This window comes from Antedon mediterranea, chromosome 2, assembly GCF_964355755.1.
Source record: "Antedon mediterranea chromosome 2, ecAntMedi1.1, whole genome shotgun sequence".
Taxonomy (NCBI): Eukaryota; Metazoa; Echinodermata; class Crinoidea; order Comatulida; family Antedonidae; genus Antedon; species Antedon mediterranea.
This window is the reverse complement of record NC_092671.1, coordinates 26,770,396-26,797,635: the sequence shown is the minus strand read 5'-3', so window position 1 is coordinate 26,797,635 and position 27,240 is coordinate 26,770,396. Positions and strand designations below refer to the sequence as shown.

The following is a 27,240-nucleotide window of genomic DNA, read 5'->3' as shown; positions in this document are numbered from 1 at the left end:
ATTCTTTAAATGTTACTATGTCACTTTATTTTATGTCCTCCTTCATAGGCATCAAGCATTCTTTAAATGTTACTATGTCACTTTATTTTATGTCCTCCTTCATAGGCATCAAGCATTCTTTAAATGTTACTTTGTCATATTATGTATCTTCTTTATTTTTTTACTGTCAGTGAAAGTAAATAAATGTTTAAATGCAAAAAAAAATAAAAAATGTTAAGGAAAATGGAAGATTTTTTTGCAAACAACATTTTTTTTATTTGAATATATTATAAAAATATAATCATAAATTGTTATAAGGCATAATTTGATATTAATTTATAATTATGTACAATATAATAGACAAACCTGTTAAGTGCTTCTTTTAACATTTCATTATTCTTCTTCAATTTTTCTGTATCTTTTTCTTTTTCTTTTAATTTGCTCTGCAAACTTTCAACTCTTTTTTCCCATTTCTTCTTTTCTTCCCACCTTGCAACTTCAATGCCAGACTATAAGTGTAAAGATTCAAATCGGTTTTTTTACAATTAGAAGTAAGTTCATATCCTTGAAATAAGTTTTACTTTATAATCTAACAAAAATACCTGTAGTAGTTTAGTTTCAAGCCCAATGCCAGTGCATTTTGATACCTCATATGTAAGTGTGGAATAGCAACAGTATAATGGAAAACCATACAAAATCTATCTCTTCCTTAGAACTTAGAGAGTTAATTTATTTTATTTTTGTTCATAATTATATTCATGTATTTAATAGTTTAATAGTTTAATATATTTATTACACTTCCACAAATACATAAACAAATAAATAGACCACCAATACAAAACAGCTTTTCCAATATTTAAAAAAATTATGAAGATCGATGATAATGAGTTTTTAAATAAGCACAAGCAAACAAACTAGTATAGTTATTAATTGGAAAAGTTTGATTTTACCCAGTTAGCGATAATTGGCTGATAACCAACTTACTACTACTTACTAGAATTGCAGAAATACATGACCATAAATTGAATTATTATCTTTCTCACAATGAAAAGAACAGGCAAGGTCTTAATCATATTGACGCACACTGCAGTGATTTCTGTAATCGGCCAATAAAAATACAGTAATATGTTGCGTTTTCTTATAAATGTAAAAGTGCTAATGTTCTGTTTCATAATTAAAATCATATAAACAAATGAAACTAAATTGGAAGAAAAAAATATGCATCCTTTCAACAAATTCATAGTTGTAAAAAGAGAATAATTATAGTTGTAATTTAAAACCATAGCCTGCAATGTACCGTACTCCCAATCATCCTTTATAAATTAATATTTTAGGTTGCGATGTATAAGGTTTTCCTTTGTTTTTTATGGATGTAATATCTATAAAAAAAAAGAAATTAATGAATTACAATCTTTCCATTAATTTGATAAATTTTCTCAAGTTAAGAAAAACTGCATCTTTTGCTATTGTATAGGATAAAAAAACATTAATTTATAGCAAACATAAACATCTGTTAAATGTTGTTGTATTGCTTTTTATTTAAACATGTTGAATATAATATAATTTATATTTTTTGCCTTTCACTTTTGTGGTACATAAAACATATAACACCCTCTGATACTGTACATTGTTTTTGTGCCATTTTGGCCATAATTGTGCCTAGCATAATGTTATGCTGCCACCTAGCATAATTTTGTTTCCATCGCTGGCCACACTGGTTGATCAATGACCATATTTTCATTTACAGTAATAGGTGGGAAAATACATTAAAAAAAACATAAAACGGACTGTTATTAAATGTATTACTATTAGCGAAGAAAGAAAAAATAATACACCAACAAGGTGAGTTTTGAAGTTCTATTTACTTAGCAATGGAGCTAGATTTGCAATTGCATGGTTTGCCCCAAGGCAGGAAGCATGTTTTAAAATCAAATCCTTTGTTGAGTTTTACATGTGTTCACTAGTATTTCCAGGTCCGGATTTGTTTTATATAGGCCTAGTAGTTAATTACATACAAAATGAACACTTTGTAATGCATGAAAGGCCCATATTTTATATTTCTTAACTTAATATGACCTATAAAATTATTTTGGGAAAAATCAGATGATCATAATAAATTTACATACACAGGGACTTTTTTTGCAAGTGCATAGCAAAATACTACACATTTACAGGCTGATTCCGTGCTACAAAAAATACAGTAGAACAAACCCCACTTTTGGACACCCTTATTAAGTGGACACTTTCTGACGAAAATAGGACAATATACAGTATGTTTTAACACTACAGACAATCACTACTCAGGGACACCCCTATTATTAAGGAGACATGGACACATTTGAGTGTGCCAAATGATTGATTCAACCGCTATTAAAGGGACAATATTTTGTTTCCATCAAAAAAACATCAAATAATTATTAATACAAAAATGGATAGCATGATATTATGATAATAATTATGATATGAAATGTTGCCTACTAAATGTTCAATTCTTCCGAATTTCTTAATTAATTATTGTTCATTTTTGCATACATTTATATACATATGTTTTTTTCTACACATCATTTTTGTGTCCCGAAAGTGTCCTACAGGGTTCTAATGTATAGTATTAATAGTCTGTACAAAAATAGATATATAAAGGTAGTTTGTAATAGATATATAAAGGTAGTTTGTAATAGATATATAAAGGTAGTTTGTAATAGATATATAAAGGTAGTTTGTAATAGATATATAAAGGTAGTTTGTAATAGATATATAAAGGTAGTTTGTAATAGATATATAAAGGTAGTTTGTAATAGATATATAAAGGTAGTTTGTAATAGATATATAAAGGTAGTTTGTAATAGATATATAAAGGTAGTTTGTAATAGATATATAAAGGTAGTTTGTAATAGATATATGAAGGTAGTTTGTAATAGATATATAAAGGTAGTTTGTAATAGATATATAAAGGTAGTTTGTAATAGATATATAAAGGTAGTTTGTAATAGATATATAAAGGTAGTTTGTAATAGATATATAAAGGTAGTTTGTAATTTCAAAAAGGGGGAACTCAGCTCCTGATTTTATGGACAAATTTCATTTCTGATAGCTACATGATGTATTTAGGTGACACAATAAATAATTAGCATTGTTAAAATTTGGAAATTTCTTTGCTTCTTTTTTTTATACGTATTTAAAAAAAGAACAACACATCTTGGTAACAGATTTTACATACTAATTTCACGATTTTCTAAATGGTTGAATTAGCCTTGTTATAGAACAATCACTCCCCCAGGGCAGGAATACAATGAAACATGTTTTTGTGATTTATCAATAACAACTTTGTATGCTGTGCTGGAACCATGGAACTATAATAAACGATATAACTGAACACTGTGCTTTATATTTATTACTGTATTTAGGGAAAACACCTCACAGGGCAAATAATACAACAAAAATATCCTCTGTATAAAAATCTTCCAAGATTATTTCATGCCTTAAGGTTTGTTGGTTTATGTGATCATAGAGATATTATAGTGAACTATAATATCTCTATGATGTGATGCACATACTTTTAGGTCATCTTAAAAAATATCAAATATTATTATTGTAATATGAAATCATAGTCTTCTTTTTACTTTCTGTATAGATTTGTGTGCTCCAATTATCTAAAAAAATTGAATCTCAATAATTTTTCTCATCAATAAAAATTGGCCATGATAAGCTTTTAAGCGTGATCATTCAACAGTGACGTCATCAAGGCATCAATTTGTGAATTCAGCTTAAATATCAAACATATTTTTATAACTGCTTGTCAGATATCAATTACAAAAATTCACTATATAAACTTCAGGTCAAGGGTCAATATACAATATAAACACAAAAAATACATTTGTACACAAATATTTGTGCACATTCTACGTCAAAACAGCAAGTAAATTTTTCACTTGATTGTTAGTCACACCCTACTACATAATAAATTCATTTTCATCAAAATTTGAAATAAAAACACATGTTCATGCTAAGCTATTCAAATCGATAACCCTACATAATAAATTCCTTTCATTTTTATCAAAATGTGAAATAAAAACATATGTTCATGCTAAGCTATTCAAATCGATAAGCTAGTCAATTTTAAATCTTATAGCTCTTTAGAATGAAAGGTGAGGATCCCCAATTTTTGTTAAACTTACATCATGGAAGCCAATGAGTTGTAGATGAATTCTTGTACAATTTGGCATACAAAATTTGGTAACGTTATCATATGGCCACCTGAATTTTTAAAATAGGATTTTTTCTCTTTCATCATAGATCATCACAATAAAGCGCATCTCGCTTATCCATGCCATGTTTTCTCTCAGATTTTATTGGACCTTTCTTGGTCAATTTTGCTGATGACTTAATTTGAACAAATCCGTGTGGAAACAAATGTGTCTATTCAATGTTCACATTCACAGCATTAATGTACAGAATCATATCTTCGGCCAGTATATATTATTTTAATATTTAAATACTTTATCATATTTATACTAACCTCTTCTTTCTTAGATGTACCTTTCTCGACTTTACTAGTATCCACTTCATTCAATTTCCGTTCTAAAATTCGGATTTTCTTCTGCAAATCAACTGTCTTTGTACTGTTTTCATCATGGACAGGTTTCTAAACCAACAATTGAATTATTATTTTGATTAATGAAATATTAAAAGAAATCAATTTAAAATTACTTTTTCAAAAGGTTGTAACTTAAGTTATAATTATTACTACTTTTAATTTTAGTATGCGCTGTAAATTCTTTTATAAAATTATATATTGCTTTGTTTGTTCAATATATCTATATGCCCTTTCCATAGGTTGATAAAACAAACTAGATTTTATTAAGTAATTTTAAACAAATAATTGTCCTATACCCAGTAGTCAGTACCAGTTTAAAAAAAACTTTCCAAAAAAAAACAAAAAACATTGATTATAATTATTGTAAAATATTGTGTAGCTTTATAGAAATTGAAATCATACCCAGTATAAACAACAACTTATCAAGACCAATATGTGGTCACTGGACAATTTATTGGTGCAGATGGAATATATTCATTTAATATAAATTAGAAAAAAAATGTCAACATTTCACATTAAAGTATAATGTTTTAACAACAAATAAACTATGAAATGTTGCATGACAGACAATTGAATTAGTATACTCTCCCATAGCAAAAAAAAATTAGTAGATTTAAGTAGTCGTAAGTAGAAATAGTTCTATTTTTAGTAGCCCTAATAGTTTTTAAGTAGACCTTTTTATCTCGCCTACTAAGGATTTTAACTCAATGAGTCAACGATGGAATGACTACTTCCCAGCTATAAAAAAGAGATAGTTGATTAATAGTTACTGGCTATTAATTATTTGTTAACAGTCTATTGATAGTATAGCTATTATAAGTAGACAGTTGATAGATATGATACTCATAGATTTCTAATAGCTATCTGGTAGTCCATATCTATCTATTGTATAAAATAGATAGTTTATTAACAGTTACTGGCTATTATCAGTTTGTTTATGTCTATTAATAGGTCGCTGGTAGCCCTTGGTATAGCTATTATAAGTAGACAATAGATAGATGTATACAACTGTGTTACTCACAGATTAAAAATAGTGAAAAATCTATCTAATACTATTAATGGGGGTTTTGAATTATGCTAATGAGGTAAAACCTATTAGGACCTATCTAAAATCTGCCTAAAATCTACTTATTAGTAGGTGCTTAGATAGTTATAGAGCTATATCTATTAAGGCGATAACTTATAAGGCTAATAGATATAGAGCTATATCTACTAAGACTTTTTGTTATGGGCTGGCTCTTTGTTCAACACACTGGTGTCAAAAGCCCACCCATTATTTTAAACTTTGTTGTGCACTCTTTGGATTCATGAGTCATTCTTTTTGATGTGTTATCTTTCATTTACTGTATAGCTAATACATTCCCATTGGCAAAAATGTCCTGGGCAATTAAAAAATCATGTTGGGCATTTAGAATTTCACTACCTACATCTCAAAGGGCAACCTAAAGTAATAAATATTCCTAAACCACAATTCATTTTAGATCAAGTTTCTCCAAGCTAGTATTGTACACTAATCCTAATCATTATATGATTTATAACAATGAAGACTTCCATGTTATAGTTATATAAGGGTGTGGTAGGAAAGATAACCGTTGAATTTTTCTAGTTTTGCTTATTGCAAGTTATCCATTCTACAAGATGAAGTATACCAGCTGCTTGCTTGATGGTTCTTTTGAAAAGAGATAAGCATTATATTTATCAAATTAGTGGTACTGACAGCAGTTACATTCTAGGGATATAAAAGTGTTTGTATAATAATGTGCATTGTTTATACAAAACTTAGAAATATGCAATTGTAAATCATAATAATATATCTCTAAAACTTATTATGGCTACTGTAACTAATTAAAACTCAAATCACTATAAAAAGCATGTGGGCTTGGTTAAAATATTGTCAGGGCAATGAAACCTTAGGGCAACCCTGAAAAAGTATTTTTGTCTTTATTATTTAATATTATTACCTACCAAATCTGTGTCTTTTTCCAGTTCCTCGATTTCAGCTTTTAATCTTATTCTTTCATCCTTCAAATCATCGATTAATGCATTTTTCTTGCGTATCTCCTGAAAAGTCCATTAACAAAATTAATAAAGAACATTATACAGTTAATAACATTATAAAGGAGAACTCATATGGTTTGCCTATAACAGGTTTAAACATTATAAATCTCAAATTCATACCACTTAAATACCTCCTTAACCAATAGTCAATGGGAAATTGACTTTTAAATCTAACTAATTGCAAGAAATGGTTTTTTATATGAAATAGGTTTTTTGGACCATACAGAATACCTATTTCATATAAAAAACTTTTTGCAATTAGTTTTCAAAAAGGGTAATTGTTTAGCTAAATCCCATGGACTACAAGAGATTTACATCACATTCCAACCCTTATCATGCATTGGGGTAATTGTTTAGCTAAATCCCATGGACTACAAGAGATTTACATCACATTCCAACCCTTATCATGCATTGGGGTAATTGTTTAGCTAAATCCCATGGACTACAAGAGATTTACATCACATTCCAACCCTTTATCATGCATTGGGGTAATTGTTTAGCTAAATCCCATGGACTACAAGAAATTTACATCACATTCCAACCCTTATCATGCATTGGGGTAATTGTTTAGCTAAATCCCATGGACTACAAGAGATTTACATCGCATTCCAACCCTTATCATGCATTGGGGTAATTTTTTAGCTAAATCCCATGGAGATTGACATCACATCCCAACCATTATCATGCATTGGGGTAATTTTTTTGCTAAATCCCATGGACTACAAGAGATTGACATCACATCCCAACCATTATGAGGCATTGGGGTAATTTTTTAGCTAAATCCCATGGACTACAAGAGATTGACATCACATCCCAACCATTATCATGCATTGGGTAATTTTTTAGCTAAATCCCATGGACTACAAGAGATTTACATCACATCCCAACCCTTATCATGCATTGGGGTAATTGTTTAGCTAAATCCCATGGACTACAAGAGATTGACATCACATCCCAACCATTATCAGGCATTGGGGTAATTTTTTAGCTAAATCCCATGGACTACAAGAGATTGACATCACATCCCAACCATTATCATGCATTGGGTAATTTTTTAGCTAAATCCCATGGACTACAAGAGATTTACATCACATCCCAACCCTTATCATGCATTGGGGTAATTGTTTAGCTAAATCCCATGGACTACAAGATATTTACATCACATCCCAACCCTTATCATGCATTGGTTAATATTTAGCAATAAGAAAAAATTGCCAAAGACTTAAGAGCCATTGTCTGTAAAAATCAAAGATTTGGTGGCAGATGTAAAAAAATGGATTTCTCTCAAATTTTTACCATGAATAGACATTTCAATAAAAAGCATATCTACAACATTCATTTTAATTTTTAGCCTCCGTTGCCATGACAACGGTCAATTATCAAAATGTTGATGTTTTTGCCATTTTTTCACAGATTTTCTATAGTGAAAAAGTACAAACTTGTATACTTATTTTAACCAAAAATACTTACAGTATACAGTTTTTGTTTATAGCAGTGTAAACAAAATGTATTGAGTTCCATTTAATGTAGAAAAAAAAAATACAAAATGGAGTTTGGTTGGTACCATTATTTTAAAAAGGGGTGTTTTAAACAAATATTTTTTTTTATAAAAGTATACCTCATAAACGTACCTATAACTTCCAAAGTGGTGTTTTTAAATTAATGAGGTTTTTTAATTTGATAGTCAATAGGTTTGTCAACAATAACCACGAAAAAAACACTGGGGTAAATTTCGTACATAGGTTTTGTGTTGCCAGGAAAATACGAAAAATACAAAAAAAATACAAACAAAATATCAACAAACAAAACACATGAAACACAATTTAAATATGGCTAATAAAATGTATATGTGGCTTGTCATAATGCTACTAGAGTCATACGAATAGTTTAGATAAAATAGGAGAATGTGTTGCCAGATTTATTTCAATTAATTGCCAGAAAAACAGTATTTTGCATTGAAATATTTAGTTGATGGAAAATTATGTTAAACTTTGAAATAATTGCGTCAATGGTTTTTATAAATTTTTAAATCTATTTTGTGTAAAGAGATACAGAAAGACCTCCCAAAAAATCTGACCTTGTAAATAGGTTATTTGAGGTCAAAAGGGGTCAGAATGCAAAACAGGACAGGTCCCCACTTTACTACAACTATTAATGTTTGATCAAAATTTACAAGATAGTTCATAAAAATTCTCAACAATTTTCATTTTTTACCTATAGTGTTACCTTAGCAACCATTTCTATGTGTAACTAAGGAAAGTAATTTTTTTAAAAACTTAAGAAATGGCGTTTTTATAATACAAATAATTGATTGCATTTGTAATTTTTCTCAATTTTACTTCTACTGCATTCTATTAATGACAAACTTGACCTTGTAAATTCATTCATTTTGAGGTCAAATGAGGTCAACATTTTACCATAGTAACTGTTTCTATGCGAAAATTTCAAAAAAATAAGGGGTTTTTCATAAATACAAAACCTTTTTTCTACATAGTTTTACCAGGGAGTTGTAACTCCCTGGTTTTACATTTCTACTTTTTGCCAAATTTACTTTAAATACTGAATCCTAATAATCTCAGAAAGAAAGTCTTGACAAATCTGATTAAAGGTAAAAAATTGACATTTAGTGTTATCTTAAGCCTGTTTACGTAACTAAGGATATTTAAAAAAAAATTAAATATGGAGTTTTCATGAAAAAAAAAAAAATTTTACATATTGAGGTCAAATGACATCAACATTTTACCTATAGTGTATTGTAGCAACTGTTTCTATACGTAACCAAGTACAATATTTTCAATATGGGGTTTCATGACTACTTACGGGCGGTGACCCCTTACGGGAGGTTCTGCCGATAAAGGGCCAAAATCACGTATTATGGCTATATACGATATTCTTAACGAAACGAGCCTCTCAATTTTCCAGATAATTGTAGGCCTATTATTATTTATAATCAGGTGGTTTAGTATTTTTTAGCATTTTCAGACACATTTTAAAAGCTTTTATCATATGAAAAATGGTTGGTCAAAATCTGTGTAGTTTTCTCATCTCTTCACAGTAATGTTTTTAAAACCTCTTCAAAATAAAGCTAATATATAAAGAAATACAATAAACATGCACCTCTAATTCATAGGTCCATGCAATAAGTATCACATTTTTCGATTGGCCGATTACAAAAAATCTCATTTTTAGTATATAAAAAGGTGCCCGCAGCTGCTTACGGTAAGCATCAAATGCACTAATTAGATAGGAAGAACAAACAGGCTTTTCAAAGTGCGTCCGTTAAGGGAAGTGGCCGCTTACGGGAGGTGCCCGCTGTAAATAAAATATGGGGTTTTCAAGAATAAAAATAATCACAGAAGAAAGTGCTTACGAATATGACCTTGTGAAACGGTAATTTCAAAATGCAAATAAGGCATGCCTGCTAATAATCTACAAATTTAAATTTGTATAAGATAATGCAAAATCTAAAGAATATTTCAATTTTAGTTACCATAGTAACTGTTGCTATGCATAACTAAGGGAAATTAAATAATTATCAGATAATTATTAATTAATACTGAATCCAACCATCACAGTAAAAAAATATAGAATTTACAACCAATATTTAATAAAAAAAAGTGTGATATTTTACATGCTGACCTTAAATGAAATGAAATTTCACATCAGGGCTTCAATATTTGTTATGTAGCATTAACATACCTGAGTATATCATTGACTTTTGATTGGTTCTATTTTGGGGAGGGGAAAGTGGTGGATCCAGGACTTTGAAATAGTTAGGGGGTTGAAGGCGAGGGTCTAAAAACTTAACTTTATGTCCTATCTATGATGGTAGCGGCAGTGTGGGTGGTGCTTGAATGCATGCATTTGACACTCTATAGTGGATGATCGACCAAAGTGTGTTGCAGTTTATCTTTTTGTGGTTATTGTCGGGGGGGGGGGGGGGGGGGAGGGGGGGGAGGAGGGGTGGTAGTCGAAAGTGGTGGTGGATGGGCATGTGGGATCTGCTTAGGTTAGCAAATAAAAGAAGTAAACAAATGAAAGAGGAGCTTCAAAATAAGAGAGGAGTAATCTGTTGCAAAGATTAAAATTCACAACGATCTGATAATTTATTCAAATTTCCAGAGGATATAACCTATAAAATGACATTAAAACTGGGAATTACAGAATCTATAATTAAAAATATTTTTTTTTTCTCACAACACAATTAGAACTATATAAAACATTAAGAATTTTCTGACCAATGAGTTTCAAATCAAATAATCAAAGAAAATAAAATGTTTTTACTAATATATCATGTTTTTTTTTTATAAAAATGCCTATGTTTCTCGCAACACTGCTTGTAGATTTTTTTGAGTCTGCCACTCTTTTTGATATTTCTTTGATTCTTACAGACAATGGCTCTTAAAATGTACACCTGCCATGTAAATTGTGTTAATGACAATAACAGTACTAAAGCTGTGTAAACTATTACATAATATACATTCTGTTTTCCATGTGCAGCCTTTTGTCTAGATCAATAAGTTCAAAGTTCAAACATGTTGGTTCTTTGATATAGAGTATGAGTATAGTAGTATGACAGCAAGTTATACCAAAAGAGTTTAAACTGCGATCACAAAAACACCTACAAACGTCTGTTGTAACTAGGATATGATTAAGATTAACTTAAAACAGTATATAGCTTCTGGTTTTCAGATCAGCGTACAATAATTCTGTGTGAACACAGCCTTAACTTTCTTGAAAATCAGAATTTAAATAAACTAAGGCACAATCTCCAGTATTTAATGTAGAAACTGAATGACACATGTGCATATAATTCAAGAACTGATGTAAGAGGCTCAAATAAGTTTATCCTCAGAAATATCATGTAATCCTAAGAAAATTTAAACAAAGCAATATTGTTTCCCAAACAAAATTTATCACTTTATTTTGAACTTTTTTCTTTGTGAATTCATACCTCATTATTGTCATTCAATTTTGTTTCAATTTCTTTTTCACGACCTTTGACCCTTTTCAGTTCCCGTTTACATCTGTCCAGTTTATCTTGAACATCCCCAAATTGTTCCTACAGGTATACATTAATTAATAATATATAATTAAAAAACAGGTTCATCTTAGTAACAAACAAATTAATCAAAATAACAGCTACAAAATATTTTCCCTATTGGTTGATTGACATGACAAGTTATATTTTTTACTATTCTTCTTTCTTTCTGCTATTTTGTTTGCGACGTTTCTCTTAAACTTTTCTTTTTTTTTATGACGCCAGATTTGCACAGTGTGACTTATACATGATTTTATAAAATTCTAATTGAAACTAGACATGTAACTCGTCACTTTGACGAGTTTGGTTATCCGCCGCGCAAGTGGTGCAACATTAACATTAAGGGGATAGGTTGAGGACAAAAGGAAGTGTTCACGTTGGCATTATGACCTGAACTGAAGAATATGATATGTTGTTATTGCTGAATTTTATTATTTAAATTCATATATAGTATACACAGTATAATCTGTATCCATATCACATACAGTGTAGAATAGGTGAAATTACGGACCCGCTATTTATTGCAATTTTTAACATGTTGACGGTTTTAAAATGAAACGCGAAGGTAGCAATTCCGAAAGGAAATTATCTCAGCAACAACATATTAGCGTGTAGAAGAAATTTGAATACGTGAAATATTGAGGCGCGCTCTTTTAAATGTAATGAATTATGACGCAAAAGATGAAAATACGACCTTTTTTATTTAACTGGCCATATGATGACGTCACAACATCCGATTGGCAACATTTTTACATAATTTCGTATCTACAATCCAATAGCTTCCAGAAAAAGTTTTAATCGTGATTATCACATTTTATTCTTACGAGCTATAACAGATTAAAATTTACTGTAAAGATGAAATTGATGCCACACGTGATATAAATTTTTAGGCATGATGACGTCAAAAAAATTAAAATATTTTTAACTCATGCGAAAGATAGTTGATTGACCTAGACAATATCAAAATCGGGGTGAAAATAGAAAACGGATAAGTGGAGATGCGCTCTATTCAATATGATGAGCTATGACGAAAGATACAAAATCCTAAATTTTATATTCGCGTGGCCATACGATGACGTCACAATGTCCGGTTAGCCATATTAATACCTGATCCGATATCTACAACTCATCTACTTCCAGAATATGTCATCCACAAAAATTTGACCGTCTAGTTTAGAAATTACGACTGTTTAAAAAAAGGCATATTTTAAACGAATTTTTTAACCTTTTCATAAAAAACGCGCGCAAATTGTCCAATTCGACGTGCTCGTATGACGTATCTTTAAGTCGAAATTGTTTAAAATTTGGTAAAATTACTAGAAAATGCTGGAAAAACATAAATCACGCGAAAAAAATACGTTTTCAATGCTACGTGCGCACCGCACACGTAGAAATGTGCGCACGCGTGGGAATTGTTGACATGCTTAAAACGACATGAAACGCGTAGAAAGTTGATTATAAATTATTTTTGCGCATTTTGAAATTTTAAATGCGCGTGCGCGCGTAACTTTGTGTAAAACACGCAATTTTTTTTCAACAGAAAGTTAGCGCATGATATAAATTAAACTTTTGCAAAGTTTCACTTTAAAATGTTAATTGGTTTTCGACATATGTTAAATACGAGAAAATCGTTAAATTGCGCGTACGTCACGTTGCGCAATTGTAAACATCATGAAAAGCTTCGCTTGACGACGTTACATAAATGTCAAAATGTTAACATAGTTAACAAAATGTTATGTTTGCAAGTTTTAGAGAAAAGCGTTACACAAAAATCATACAGAAAGAAAGAAGATTAAGAAAAAGACTAGACATGTAACTCGTCACCTTGACGAGTTTGGTTATCCGCCGCACAAGTGGTGCAACATTAACATTAAGGGGATAGGTTGAGGACAAAGGGAAGTGTTCACGTTGGCATTATGACCTGAACTGAAGAATATGATATATTGTTATTGCTGAATTTTATTATTTAAATTCATATATAGTATACACAGTATAATCTGTATCCATATCACATACAGTGTAGAATAGGTGAAATTACGGGACCCGCTATTTATTGCAATTTTTAACATGTTGACGGTTTTAAAATGAAACGCGAAGGTAGTAATTCCGAAAGCAAATTATCTCAGCAACAACGTATTAACGTGTAGAAGAAATTTGAGCACGTGAAATATTGATGCGCGCTCTTTTAAATGTAATGAATTATGACGCAAAAGATGAAAATACGACCTTTTTTATTTAACTGGCCATATGATGACGTCACAGCATCCGATTGGCAATATTTTTACATAATTTCGTATCTACAATCCAATAGCTTCCAGAAAAAGTTTTAATCGTGATTATCACATTTTATTCTTACGAGCTATAACAGATTAAAATTTACTGTAAAGATGAAATTACTGCCACACGTGATATTAATTTTTAGGCATGATGACGTAAAAAAAATTAAAATATTTTTAATTCATGCGAAAGATAGTTGATTGACCTAGACAATGTCAAAATCGGGGTGAAAATGGAAAACGGATAAGTGGAGATGCGCTCTATTCAATGTGATGAGCTATGACGAAAGATACAAAAATCCTAAATTTTATATTCGCGTGGCTATACGATGACGTCAAAATGTCCGGTTAGCCATATTAATACCTGATCCGATATCTACAACTCATCTACTTCCAGAATATCCCATCCACAAAAAGTTGACCTTCTAGTTTAGAAATTACGACTGTTTAAAAAAAGGCATATTTTAAACGAATTTTTTAACATTTTCATAAAAAACGCGCGCAAATTGTCCAATTCGACGTGCTCGTATGACGTATCTTTAAGTCGAAATTGTTTCAAATTTGGTAAAATTACTAGAAAAAGCTGGAAAAACATAAATCACGCAAAAAAAAATCGTTTTCCATGCTACGTGCGCACCGCACACGTAAAAATGTGCGCACGCGTGGGAATTTTTGACATGCTTAAAACGACATGAAACGCGTAGAAAGTTGATTATAAATTAATTTTGCGCATTTTGAAATTTTAAATGCGCGTGCGCGCGTAACTTTGTGTAAAACACGCAATTTTTTTTCAACAGAAAGTTAGCGCATGATATAAATTAAACTTTTGCAAAGTTTCACTTTAAAATGTTATTTGGTTTTCGACATATGTTAAATACGAGAAAATCGTTAAATCGCGCGTACGTCACGTTGCGCAATTGTAAACATCATGAAAAGCTTTGCTTGACGACGTTACATAAATGTCAAAATGTTAACATAGGTAACAAAATGTTATGTTTGCAAGTTTTAGAGAAAAGCGTTACACAAAAATCATACAGAAAGAAAGAAGAACTAGACATGTAACTCGTCACTTTGACGAGTTTGGTTATCCGCCGCGCAAGTGGTGCAACATTAACATTAAGGGGATAGGTTGAGGACAAAAGGAAGTGTTCACGTTGGCATTATGAACTGAACTGAAGAATATGATCTGTTGTTATTGCTGAATTTTATTATTTAAATTCATATATAGTATACACAGTATAATCTGTATCCATATCACATACAGTGTAGAATAGGTGAAATTACGGGACCCGCTATTTATTACAATTTTTAACATGTTGACGGTTTTAAAATGAAACGCGAAGTTAGCAATTCCGAAAGGAAATTATCTCAGCAACAACGTATTAGCGTGTAGAAGAAATTTGAATACGTGAAATATTGATGCGCGCTCTTTTAAATGTAATGAATTATGACGCAAAAGATGAAAATACGACCTTTTTTATTTAACTGGCCATATGATGACGTCACAACATCCGATTGGCAACATTTTTACATAATTTCGTATCTACAATCCAATAGCTTCCAGAAAAAGTTTTAATCGTGATTATCAAGTTTTATTCTTACGAGCTATAACAGATTAAAATTTACTGTAAAGATGAAATTGATGCCACACGTGATTAAAATTTTTAGGCATGATGACGTCAAAAAAATTAAAATATTTTTAACTCATGCGAAAGATACTTGATTGACCTAGACAAAATCAAAATCGGGGTGAAAATGGAAACGGATAAGTGGAGATGCGCTCTATTCAATGTGATGAGCTATGACGAAAGATACAAAAATCCTAAATTTTATATTCGCGTGGCCATACGATGACGTCACAATGTCCGGTTAGCCATATTAATACCTGATCCGATATCTACAACTCATCTACTTCCAGAATATGCCATCCACAAAAAGTTGACGGTCTAGTTTAGAAATTACGACTGTTTAAAAAAAGGCATATTTTAAACAATTTTTTAACCTTTTCATAAAAAACGCGCGCAAATTGTCCAATTCGACGTGCTCGTATGACGTATCTTTAAGTCGAAATTGTTTAAAATTTGGTAAAATTACTAGAAAAGGCTGGAAAAATATAAATCACGTGAAAAAAGTACGTTTTCAATACTACGTGCGCACCGCACACGTAAAAATGTGCGCACGCGTGGGAATTTTTGACATGCTTAAAACGACATGAAACGCGTAGAAAGTTGATTATAAATTAATTTTGCGCATTTTGAAATTTTAAATGCGCGTGCGCGCGTAACTTTGTGTTAAAAAACGCAATTTTTTTTCAACAGAAAGTTAGCGCATGATATAAATTAAACTTTTGCAAAGTTTCAAGTTGAAATGTTATTTGGTTGTCGAGCTATGTTAAATACGACAAAATCATTAAATCGCGCGTAAGTCACGTTGCGCAATTGTAAACGTCATGAAAAGCTTCGCTTGACGACGTTACGTAAATGTCAATATGTTAAGATAGTTACCGAAATGTTATGTTTGCGAGTTTTAGAGAAAAGCGTTACACAAAAATCATACAGGTTGATTTCGTACAATCACAAGAGGTTATCCTGCAACTTCGTTGCGGATAACCAACTAGACATGTAACTCGTCACTTTGACGAGTTTGGTTATCCGCCGCGCAAGTGGTGCAACATTAACATTAAGGGGATAGGTTGAGGACAAAAGGAAGAGGTCACGTTGGCATTATGACCTGAACTGAAGAATATGATATGTTGTTATTGCTGAATTTTATCTATATATAAATTCATATATAGTATACACAGTATAATCTGTATCCATATCACATACAGTGTAGAATAGGTAAAATTACGGGACCCGCTAATTATTGCAATTTTTAACATGTTGACAGTTTTAAAATGAAACGCGAAGGTAGCAATTCCGAAAGGAAATTATTTCAGCAACAACGTATTAGCGTGTAGAAGAAATTTGAATACGTGAAATATTGATGCGCGCTCTTTTAAATGTAATGAATTATGACGCAAAAGATGAAAATACGACCTTTTTTTATTAAACTGGCCATATGATGACGTCACAACATCCGATTGGCAACATTTTTACATAATTTCGTATCTACAATCCAATAGCTTCCAGAAAAAGTTTTAATCGTGATTATCACATTTTATTCTTACGAGCTATAACAGATTGAAATTTACTGTAAAGATGAAATTGATGCCACACGTGATTTAAATTTTTAGGCATGATGACGTCAAAAAAATTAAAATATTTTTAACTCATGCGAAAGATAGTTGATTGACCTAGACAATATCAAAATCGGGGTAAAAATGGAAAACGGATAAGTGGAGATGCGCTCTATTCAATGTGATGAGCTATGACGAAAGATACAAAAATCCTAAATTTTATATTCGCGTGGCCATACGATGACGTCACAATGTCCGGTTAGCCATATTAATACCTGATCCGACATCTACAACTCATCTACTTCTAGAATATGTCATCCACAAAAATTTGACCGTCTAGTTTAGAAATTACGACTGTTTAAAAAAAGGCATATTTTAAACGAATTTTTTAACCTTTTCATAAAAAACGCGCGCAAATTGTCCAATTCGACGTGCTGGTATGACGTATCTTTAAGTCGAAATTGTTTAAAATTTGGTAAAATTACTAGAAAAGGCTGGAAAAACATAAATCACGTGAAAAAACTACGTTTTCAATGCTACGTGCGCACCGCACACGTAAAAATGTGCGCACGCGTGGGAATTTTTGACATGCTTAAAACGACATGAAACGCGTAGAAAGTTGATTAGAAATTAATTTTGCGCATTTCGAAATTTTAAATGCGCGTGCGCGCGTAACTTTGTGTAAAACACGGAATTTTTTTTCAACAGAAAGTTAGCGCATGATATAAATTAAACTTTTGCAAAGTTTCAAGTTGAAATGTTATTTGGTTGTCGAGCTATGTTAAATACGACAAAATCGTTAAATCGCGCGTAAGTCACGTTGCGCAATTGTAAACGTCATGAAAAGCTTCGCTTGACGACGTTACGTAAATGTCAATATGTTAAGATAGTTACCGAAATGTTATGTTTGCGAGTTTTAGAGAAAAGCGTTACACAAAAATCATACAGAATGATTTCGTACAATCACAAGAGGTTATCCTGCAACTTCGTTGCGGATAACCAAAAATAAAAAGTTGATGTTGATGATTTCGTACAATCACAAGAGGTTATCCTGCAACTTCGTTGCGGATAACCAATGATGATTTCGTACAATCACAAGAGGTTATCCTGCAACTTCGTTGCGGATAACCAATGATGATGATGATGATGATTTCGTACAATCACAAGAGGTTATCCTGCAACTTCGTTGCGGATAACCAATTTAACTAAAGTATTTAATGGTCAACTTTTATCAAAGTAAAAATGGCATGCTTCATCATGATGATATATCATGTCTAAAAATGGGCCACTTAAATGTTCACAATGTACAAATATTCAGTTCAGTTCAGAATAAAAAGTAACCCTCATGATTAAAACTTATCTGTTGAATATAGTAGGGCCTGTTTGGAATGAACACCAATTACACATGCAATTGATGCACAAGGTGATAAAATCCTGCCCCAGGATTAAAAATCAATAAACAAATAGGGAGTTTTCGCAATCTTACGAATACGATAACGAAAACGGATACGTCACGCACACGTTTTTGGTAAGCCAGTAAAAATCTATTTCGCATGGCAGCGAAATATTGAGGGCGCCGTCCAAAATATGACTGCGGTAAATTTGAGCGAAGCGCATATGTACGTGTTGCTTGGTGCTTGGCTGCCTAGGCCTAGCGTAACATCAAAGCGAGTGAGGACTTTAAAAACCGCTATTTATCAAAATTGACTTGGCATTTTAGTAAATTACTTTAGTAAATTACTTTCAATAAAAGTATAATTATATTATAATCATGAATCATTCCTGATTCAAATGCAAAATGTGCAAAATAGATAAAAACTATACTCGTTTTGTAGTTCCGATTATGACTGGTGATATTCGTCAACACGAAAACGCTTTACGAATATGAAATGGATCAGCTTAAAAATTTCACAATTGTGTGACGTATCCATTTTCGTTATCGTATTCGTAAGGTTGCGAAAACCCCCCATTGTCAAATTGCTATTACCACTCAACCTATCCTGATTGGTGAAAAGGAAGGACTAAGCAGGATTGTGCTGTTCAGACCAGGCATTGATACAGACTGTTACAGTTAGGCTATAGCTCCAGATTTGGATTACAGTACACTAGTGTGACCCAGGGCTGCAGAGGGTTCACTCTTAAATTTCACAACTTAATTACCTTCATCTTTTTTGTCTCCCTGTCTACAAGGTGTTGTACATTAAGCTTTTCTTCATGTTCATCTGCATTGGCCTTTGCATTGTCTTGAGCCATTTCTACCATCTCTGCACGCACTGTCATCAGTGCCTGACTAAGAGCCTATATATAAAACATAAAATACCTGTAAATGTTTGATTTCAGTTTATCACATTATCAAGACAACAATTATATAAGATTTTAAAAAATATATAAGAAGCAGATTTGAAAACTTTTAAAACAAAGTATCATCAAACCCACAAGTAGACTGTCAAATGTTTTCATTGTTTCATCACTGTTGCTTGTACACACACAAACAGACATCTGGTACTGGTACAAGTAACGGTCTTCATTACACAAATAGACATCTGGTAGTGGTACAAGTAACGGTCTTCATTACACAAATAGACATCTGGTAGTGGTACAAGTAACGGTCTTCATTACACAAATGGACATCTGGTACTGGTGCAAGTAACGGTCTTCATTACACAAATAGACATCTGGTAGTGGTACAAGTAACTGTCTTCATTACACAAATGGACATCTGGTACTGGTGCAAGTAACGGTCTTCATTACACAAATAGACATCTGGTACTGGTACAAGTAACGGTCTTCATTACACAAATAGACATCTGGTACTGGTACAAGTAACAGTCTTCATTACACAAATAGACATCTGGTACTGGTACAAGTAACGGTCTTCATTACACAAATAGACATCTGGTACTGGTACAAGTAACGGTCTTCATTACACAAATGGACATCTGGTACTGGTACAAGTAACGGTCTTCATAGAGACATCTAGTAGTCATTGACATCAAGTTGGCATTTGGATCAATGCTACTTTTAAGTGTACACAAACGTATTATTTATAATAAACAAATTTGGACCATAGACTTATTAGAATGAAGCAGACGCTGATGAAGTTGCTTCAATCTAGAATGGAGGATTAATTTAGATAATTACTCCATGCTTCTGTTTAATGATGAACAAAATTATCACAATAGGTTCATATGGTATTTATTTTTACATAAAATGTAGTGTGTGACCTTAAATCAGGTCGAAAAAACGAAGGTCTGGTGTCTTTAATTTATATTAAATGTGATAGACGCAGAGCCAAAGTATATAAAGAGTTACGGCATTGCATTCACGGATTTTAGAAAGTCACGTGGGGTGCACACCGGCCATCTTTGTATCCAACTATGCTTACTGTATGTAGAGTATGGAGTCGAGTCATTTGCTTAAAAAATGTATAACATTCACAAGGCTTTAAATATCGAATTTAATATCAAACAATCAATTTGTTTAAAGGTTTTTTAAAAAAAATAACGAAATCATAAAGTTACTGCGAACATGATTTTAAACAACAAAATGTAAAAACAATGCATTAACTATAGAGAATTGCTGTACAAACACGTTGAGCGTGCATGGAGCACACGGCCAGAGCTGTTCCGAAATTGCTACTTTTGTTGTTTAAAATCATGTTTGCAGTAACCTTATAATTTTATTACAAACAAAAAAAAACCTTAAAACAAATTGATTGTTTTGATATTAAATTCGATAGTTAAGCCCTTTGAACGTTATACATTTTTAAAACAAAAGACTAAACTCCATACTCTACAAAGGAATAGTTGGACACAAAAATGGCTTCTACTCCATTCAAAGTCGTAACTCTTTATATTTTTTTGGCTCTAGATAGAAGAATTCAACTACCCCTTCTATGATTGATTGATTACTGCCTCTCCACTGAAAAGTCAACATGTTTGCTTAGGCTGCTCCATATATCTCTTTTACCAGTTTCTTCCAATCAGATCTTTCATTGGCTAGTTGTTTAAGTAGTTTGATGTCTTTCTTGGTTTTCAATTTGTCGGGAAACTTGATATTTGTGTTCTGCTTATAAAGTGTGAGTAGGTCGTTGCTGAGAGTTATTGGTAGGGTGGTTCTCTGTATTCCTCGAAATTTTATATTGGTAGTGTTGCTGAAATAATAGCTTATTGCTGGGTTAGCTGGTGCACATGGGTCTTGTCTGAGTATGTGACCCAATAGTCTCCATCTTGTGTTGACTATTTGTAACGAAATTCATTTGTTCCTGTCCTTTTGTATAAATTTATGTTCAATATCCTGTCTGGGAACCTGATACCTATAATTTTGCGAAGTTCCTGTCTGTGAAATGTGTCAATGTGCTTCTTCTTTTGTGAATCCCCATGTTTCTGAGTTGTAGAGTAATATACGTTTAACTACGGTAGTGAGTTGTACCGTTTAATAGATATTTTAAATTTGATTTATCTTTCGAAGCCACAACGAGTTTAGTTTGGTCATTGCTACATGCGCTTTGTTTTCTTGTCTTGTCTGTCCCCAAGAAGCGATCCAACTTTTCCGTGTATCTCCATTGTTCTTGTATGTCTTCTTTTTCTCGTCTTATGATGTGTTTTCTGATTTTTCTTTATTTACATTTAAATTGAAAGTTGATAGATGGCGTTCTAATTCGTTTACGTTATGCTTGCTGTTTAGACTAAAATAACCTACTACCCCCTCTATAGTACAGTAAAACAAAGCAACATACATAAAAATTATCTACCATATAATGTTTCACTGCATTGAAATCTAAAGGATCAATAATGATATTTGTCTACTCAATAATATTAACCAAAAAACAAGTTGAGAAAAAGGTATGTGTTCATTACATCATATTACAGTATTTGGATTAAAATAGGAACATGGTTATCACTTAAATGCTGTTGTCTCCAACCTAGAGTTTAGACTAGACAACAATTTGATCAAATTACAATGTGCATATCCATCATGATAGGCTTTTACACTTTGATATGTACTCTCAGTGTATCGACCAAGGCAGTGTATGAGTTTGAATGTAATATTATATGTAACATAACATGTTGTGATGTGACTCATCTGTATTTAGCTATATTGCACCAAGTGTAGGGAGAAAGGTACAAATCATACAAAATTAATATGCCCAAAAAAAATCAGAATATGCTGAATTTGTTGATAGAAAGATGATGATAATGAATGTTTATGAGTGTAAAATAATTTCATGAGGTAAAAGATGAAAATAGAACAAATTGTTCTTCAAATGATCTGCTTAAAGCACTCAATGGTAGAATCTTTAAATTCAAAATAACAATTAAATATAACAATTCAACAATGGAGAAATATTAACTCAATGTTTAATAGGAACTATAGGGACACCTTAAAATTTACATTTGTAAATGTAGAGGTCATTGGAATACTCAAATATCAGGAGACTATTAATGGAAAAACCATAGAAGGTGCTTAATTGCTATATTAAAAAATACATTCAGATGACGCTATTAAAAAATCTTGGGAGAAAGCCAATGCATTTTGCACCGTGACCTTTACTTTAACAAAAAAGGCCTATAGTAAAGACTAAATGAAAAATTTATTGACTATCATATTTTTTGTTTCATTATCGATAACAAGATAATTTAACAGAAGTGATGAATCAGTTGAGGTATGAAATCTTGTTAAAAAAACTGTATTTTACAGTTAAATGTACATTATGTTAATTGGGATTATATATGACTCACACACTGATCATGTTTTATTAACGTCATCATTCTATGTTAACATACAATTTAAAATACAACCATACCATACCTTAAAAATGAGAGTAACATTTATTGTATATATTGTATGTAAATTATCTTTGTGGTATATAATGTTTATAATGCTGAATTGTGTATATTCTATCATGGTGACATTTTGAGACTCATCTAAATGCTAACATGATGATGTCATCAAATGAATATTTTTCATTTAAAGGAGCTAATTTGCTATGGAATAAACTCTACAATAGTATAAGAAACGTTTCAAGTGTATATGAATTTTAAAATTAATTAAATTATTTAAGCCAATAATTTAATTTTTCTTATCTTTATAAATTTAAATTTTTTTTATGGTTTTAGTTTTGCATTTGTAAACACTTTTGTATTGTTTTAATTTACGTTCTTTTTACTTCTTTTTTTCTTTTAATTTTTTTTTTCTTTTATTGTTTTCGTTAAACGGCTTTTTTTTCGAATAAAGTTATTATTATTATATAAGAGCAAAAACATAAGATTTAGAAGAAAATTGGACAGGAGAAGCAAGATGTGCACTCTTTTGAATATGGTGAACTACTGTAATGAAAGAGATGAAAATCCTACTTTCAAAAATAAAAAATCATCCGATGGGCAAATACATTTTTTACCTATAACCAGTTTAATGAAATTAAGCTTTTCTAAGAAATTATATTACAGAGTCAAGTACAGTATATCTTTAGTATTGATTATTTTCATTTTTTCACATATTATGAAATTGTAAAGATACTTTTTTCAAGAACATATTAGAATCTGACATAAAATAGGGCATAGATAAATCGAGATGCTATTAGATATGAAATATTGTATAAAAATCAAATTATATATCAATTTGTTTTTATTTTTTTTTGTACAGACTTATAGACCTTGGAATGGAAAGGAACTCAAATTTGAAACGTCATCTATGTGCAATAATAATGATTTGTTTAATCAGTGAATTACAATCACAAACAATACTGTCGCAACCTAAAAGTATAACAAAAAAAGAAGGCGAGTCAGCTGATTTTACTGTAACGTTAAATGAAGGAGATCCCCGAACAACTGTAACGTGGTACAAAGATGGAATACTTGTAGATAAAAATGACAGTCGTATTACGTATGATGAGGTGGAACGTGGTAATGGACAGTATACTTTGAGAATAACTTCACTGAAACGATCTGACAAAGGGAACTATAACGCAAAATGTGAGATATATTCCCGAGAGGATATTAGAACGCAAAACGCAGAATTGACACTCATTGAGATTCCTGCAGAAGAATATCCAATATGTACAACATGGAAAAAGACTTATAATATAATGGATTTAGTAAATGTTACTTGTGTATCAGAAAACATAAATCCACAACCAAATTTAAAATTTGAAAGAAGAAAAACAAACAGTACCATATTAGGTAACGAGACAAATATTTGGATATCAATGGAATTTAGGGCTGTCCCAAACTTAAATGGTCAATCTTATACCTGTCGACAATTTGGGGACCGCCTTTCAGCAGAGTATTGTGAGATCACATTGAATGTCACAAATGAAATAAATGTGACAATTTTAGAACAGGAAGATAAACTTTATGATGTTGGCGATATTATTAAGTTGCAATGCATTGGTAATTATTCCAAAAGGGCTAATTTTTCTTGGTTCATAAATGAAAAAAAGATACTTCAATATTCAAACATGGTGGAAATTAAGATAGAAAAGTACATGAATAATGGTGACAATGTGACATGCAAAATTATTGAAAATTCACCTGAAGAAGGTAACGCGTCAGTTAGTCTTCGTATCAATTCCAATGAATTGACAGTGGAAGAAGACCCAAAAAGAGTTTGTTCAAATGTTGAAGTACATGTATCAAGTATTGGTGCAATTATAGGACTTTTAGCAACAATAACTGTAATATTATTTCTCATTCTATTAACTTTATTGTATAGTACATATCATTTATATCAAATTAAGAAAAATAAACCAGATAAATTATTAGTACAACACCATTTACTCCCTCGCTCAAGCACTAGAATTACAACCGTTTCTGATGATCCTCCTGACAGCGCTATCTAAGAGTCCCCAGAAAATGTCCTCTAATATAACCATACCCTTTATAGTATAACCATAAAAAGCATTTTGCATACAATGATTAAGAACAATAATATCGTGACAATTATAACAATTTTATTGTTTTTATTGATCATGACCTCATTTGATTGGATTTTAACAAATTATATACTTTTATCAAAGTAAAATATTGCTGAAATAATTAAATAAATTTACAAGACACCATACTGTAAATGGTTTCTAAAATTCTAGAATGAAAACTTTCTGAATTTAAAAAAAAAAAAATTTAGGAACAATGTATGTTTATCTATTTATCGTTGATAATTAGCGTCCAATTCATGTGTAAATGGCCGGTCTTTACTGTCTTTGATGAAAATAGTATTTCAAAAGATCAGATAAATAGATGTCATGAACAGTAAGAACAATTTATAACTGTTACATTAATGTAACATACACAACGATTTTATTGCTGATCACTTAATCGGACTTGTGAAAATAATTATTATTTTATCGAAGACAGTACAAATGGTTCTATAGAATGGAAACTTCAACATTGTTTTTATTTTCTATAGAAATATATATAAATGACAATCATTTTTGGTGAATTTGCTATTATGTTTTTACATTACAAAAAAATCCTGTAACACCATTTTAAAGAAAGTGCTAGTTCTGCTTTACAGCTGAAGAAAAATAGTGGGGTTATTATGTTTTAAAAAACATAAGCGTTATGAAATTGTGATTGGCAGCCATATGTACAATTCTAATACTGGCTAGTATGTAGAATTGAATACAGGGTCTTTGCCAACACAACAGGTAACACTTTAAGAAACAACAAAACAAACTATTTTCTCATATATCACAACAGATACACAATATGAATGAATGGACTCTATCAAATTAATTCTGAATGAACAGATCTACAAAGGAACACTTTTTTTCACACATGAAGTCGGTGACATGTGATACATGTGTGACTTTGTATCATGGAACTTTCCTATATTGTACAACAAATCAGCTCAATGACAAATAAGATAAACTTTTGGCAAACTTACTTTATGTTGCTTTTCCTTTAGTGCCAGATCGTTTCTCAATCTATCCACTAACATTTTCATAGAATTACTCGGTGCTTTTTCATTTAAACTTTTTTGTCTTTTAAGTTCATTTTCTATTGACTCGACCTGTAATAATGAATCAAAAACTTTATGTAAAATGATATGATGAAACAAAAAATTGGTGCTATGGAAAACTTGCTTCCAACACCTACAGTATGTATAAAATGGGTCTGTATATTATTAGTTTTTCTATTGACTCGACCTGTAATAATGAATCAAAAACTTTATGTAAAATGATATGATGAAACAAAAAATTGGTGCTATGTAAAACTTGCTTCCAACACCTACAGTGTGTATAAAATGGGTCTGTATCTTATTAGTTTTTTTAGCGAGCAGTTATATCTACTGTATATATTCCATCCAGTGGCGTAGAACGCAGAGGCCTGAGGTCCCTGGTTTAGGAACTCTTTAAGTGGCCCTCCAACGCAGAGGCCTGAGGTCCCTGGTTTAGGAACTCTTTAAGTGGCCCTCCAACGCTGGAGGCCGTTTTTAGCATTTTTCGACATATTCTAATGCCTGTTTTTTCCTCTGGACACTGCTCAGGGGCCCACATAAGCTCTGGGGCCCTGGGTTTAGCGAGTAAGTGCTCATAGCCGTTACGCCACTGACTCCATCTTGGTACTCCAAGATTGGTAATAGGGCCTACTGTACTTTATTATAATGTGTAAAGTGTTAATAAGTGCTAAATAGAAACCTGTACATAACATGTATCTTCCTGTACAGTTCTGGGCCTTTTATTTAATTTTTAAACGGTTATACTTATATATTTCATTATCACTGTATAATTAACAGTATATTTAATATTTTTACAAATATATAAATATACTTTGCTAATAAAATTTCAATTCACATTAAATTAAAAATGTATAAAGCCCTCGGTTAAATACATTCCTTTGATTATGAAGTCTAAAAAACAGTAAAAATTAGATATGCAGTAAAACACAAAACATTGTGTGATGTAAAAATTCTGCCTTTTCAAATATGCAAAATAAATAGTGATTGTTACAAACATCTGTACTACTTGTGATTTTGTTACCAGTTATGATATAATATCATGACTAATCTTAATATTCCACATGCACCAGTTATGATATAATATCATGACTAATCTTAATATTCCACATGCACTTACTGTAAATACATTATATTATACAAATGACTATAAGTT

The 27,240-nt window shown here is 31.2% G+C and overlaps 2 protein-coding genes across 3 annotated transcripts in view; one reads left to right on the top strand and one right to left on the bottom strand.

Annotated features, from left to right (window-relative positions):
* Positions 1–27,240, bottom strand: part of LOC140040808 (centrosomal protein of 290 kDa-like) — a 103,932-nt gene that overhangs the window by 8,864 nt on the left and 67,828 nt on the right. The window contains exons 36-41 of the mRNA XM_072087025.1: positions 26,013–26,138; positions 19,287–19,424; positions 11,586–11,693; positions 6,539–6,634; positions 4,496–4,621; positions 346–488 (exon numbers count right to left, since the gene is read on the bottom strand). Coding sequence (XP_071943126.1) covers positions 346–488; positions 4,496–4,621; positions 6,539–6,634; positions 11,586–11,693; positions 19,287–19,424; positions 26,013–26,138 — 737 coding nt within the window. The remainder of the gene's footprint in view (positions 1–345; positions 489–4,495; positions 4,622–6,538; positions 6,635–11,585; positions 11,694–19,286; positions 19,425–26,012; positions 26,139–27,240) is intronic.
* Positions 1,709–26,043, top strand: LOC140040809 (uncharacterized). Of its 2 annotated transcripts, none has more exons than XM_072087027.1 (2): positions 1,709–1,821; positions 23,772–26,043. In XM_072087027.1, the coding sequence occupies exon 2, from the start codon at positions 23,788–23,790 to the stop codon at positions 24,964–24,966; it is 1,179 nt and encodes a 392-aa protein (XP_071943128.1). In that variant the 5' UTR covers positions 1,709–1,821; positions 23,772–23,787; the 3' UTR covers positions 24,967–26,043. The 2 variants fall into 2 exon arrangements, with proteins under 2 accessions (XP_071943128.1, XP_071943127.1); XM_072087026.1 differs by lacking the exon at positions 1,709–1,821 and adding an exon at positions 21,865–21,970.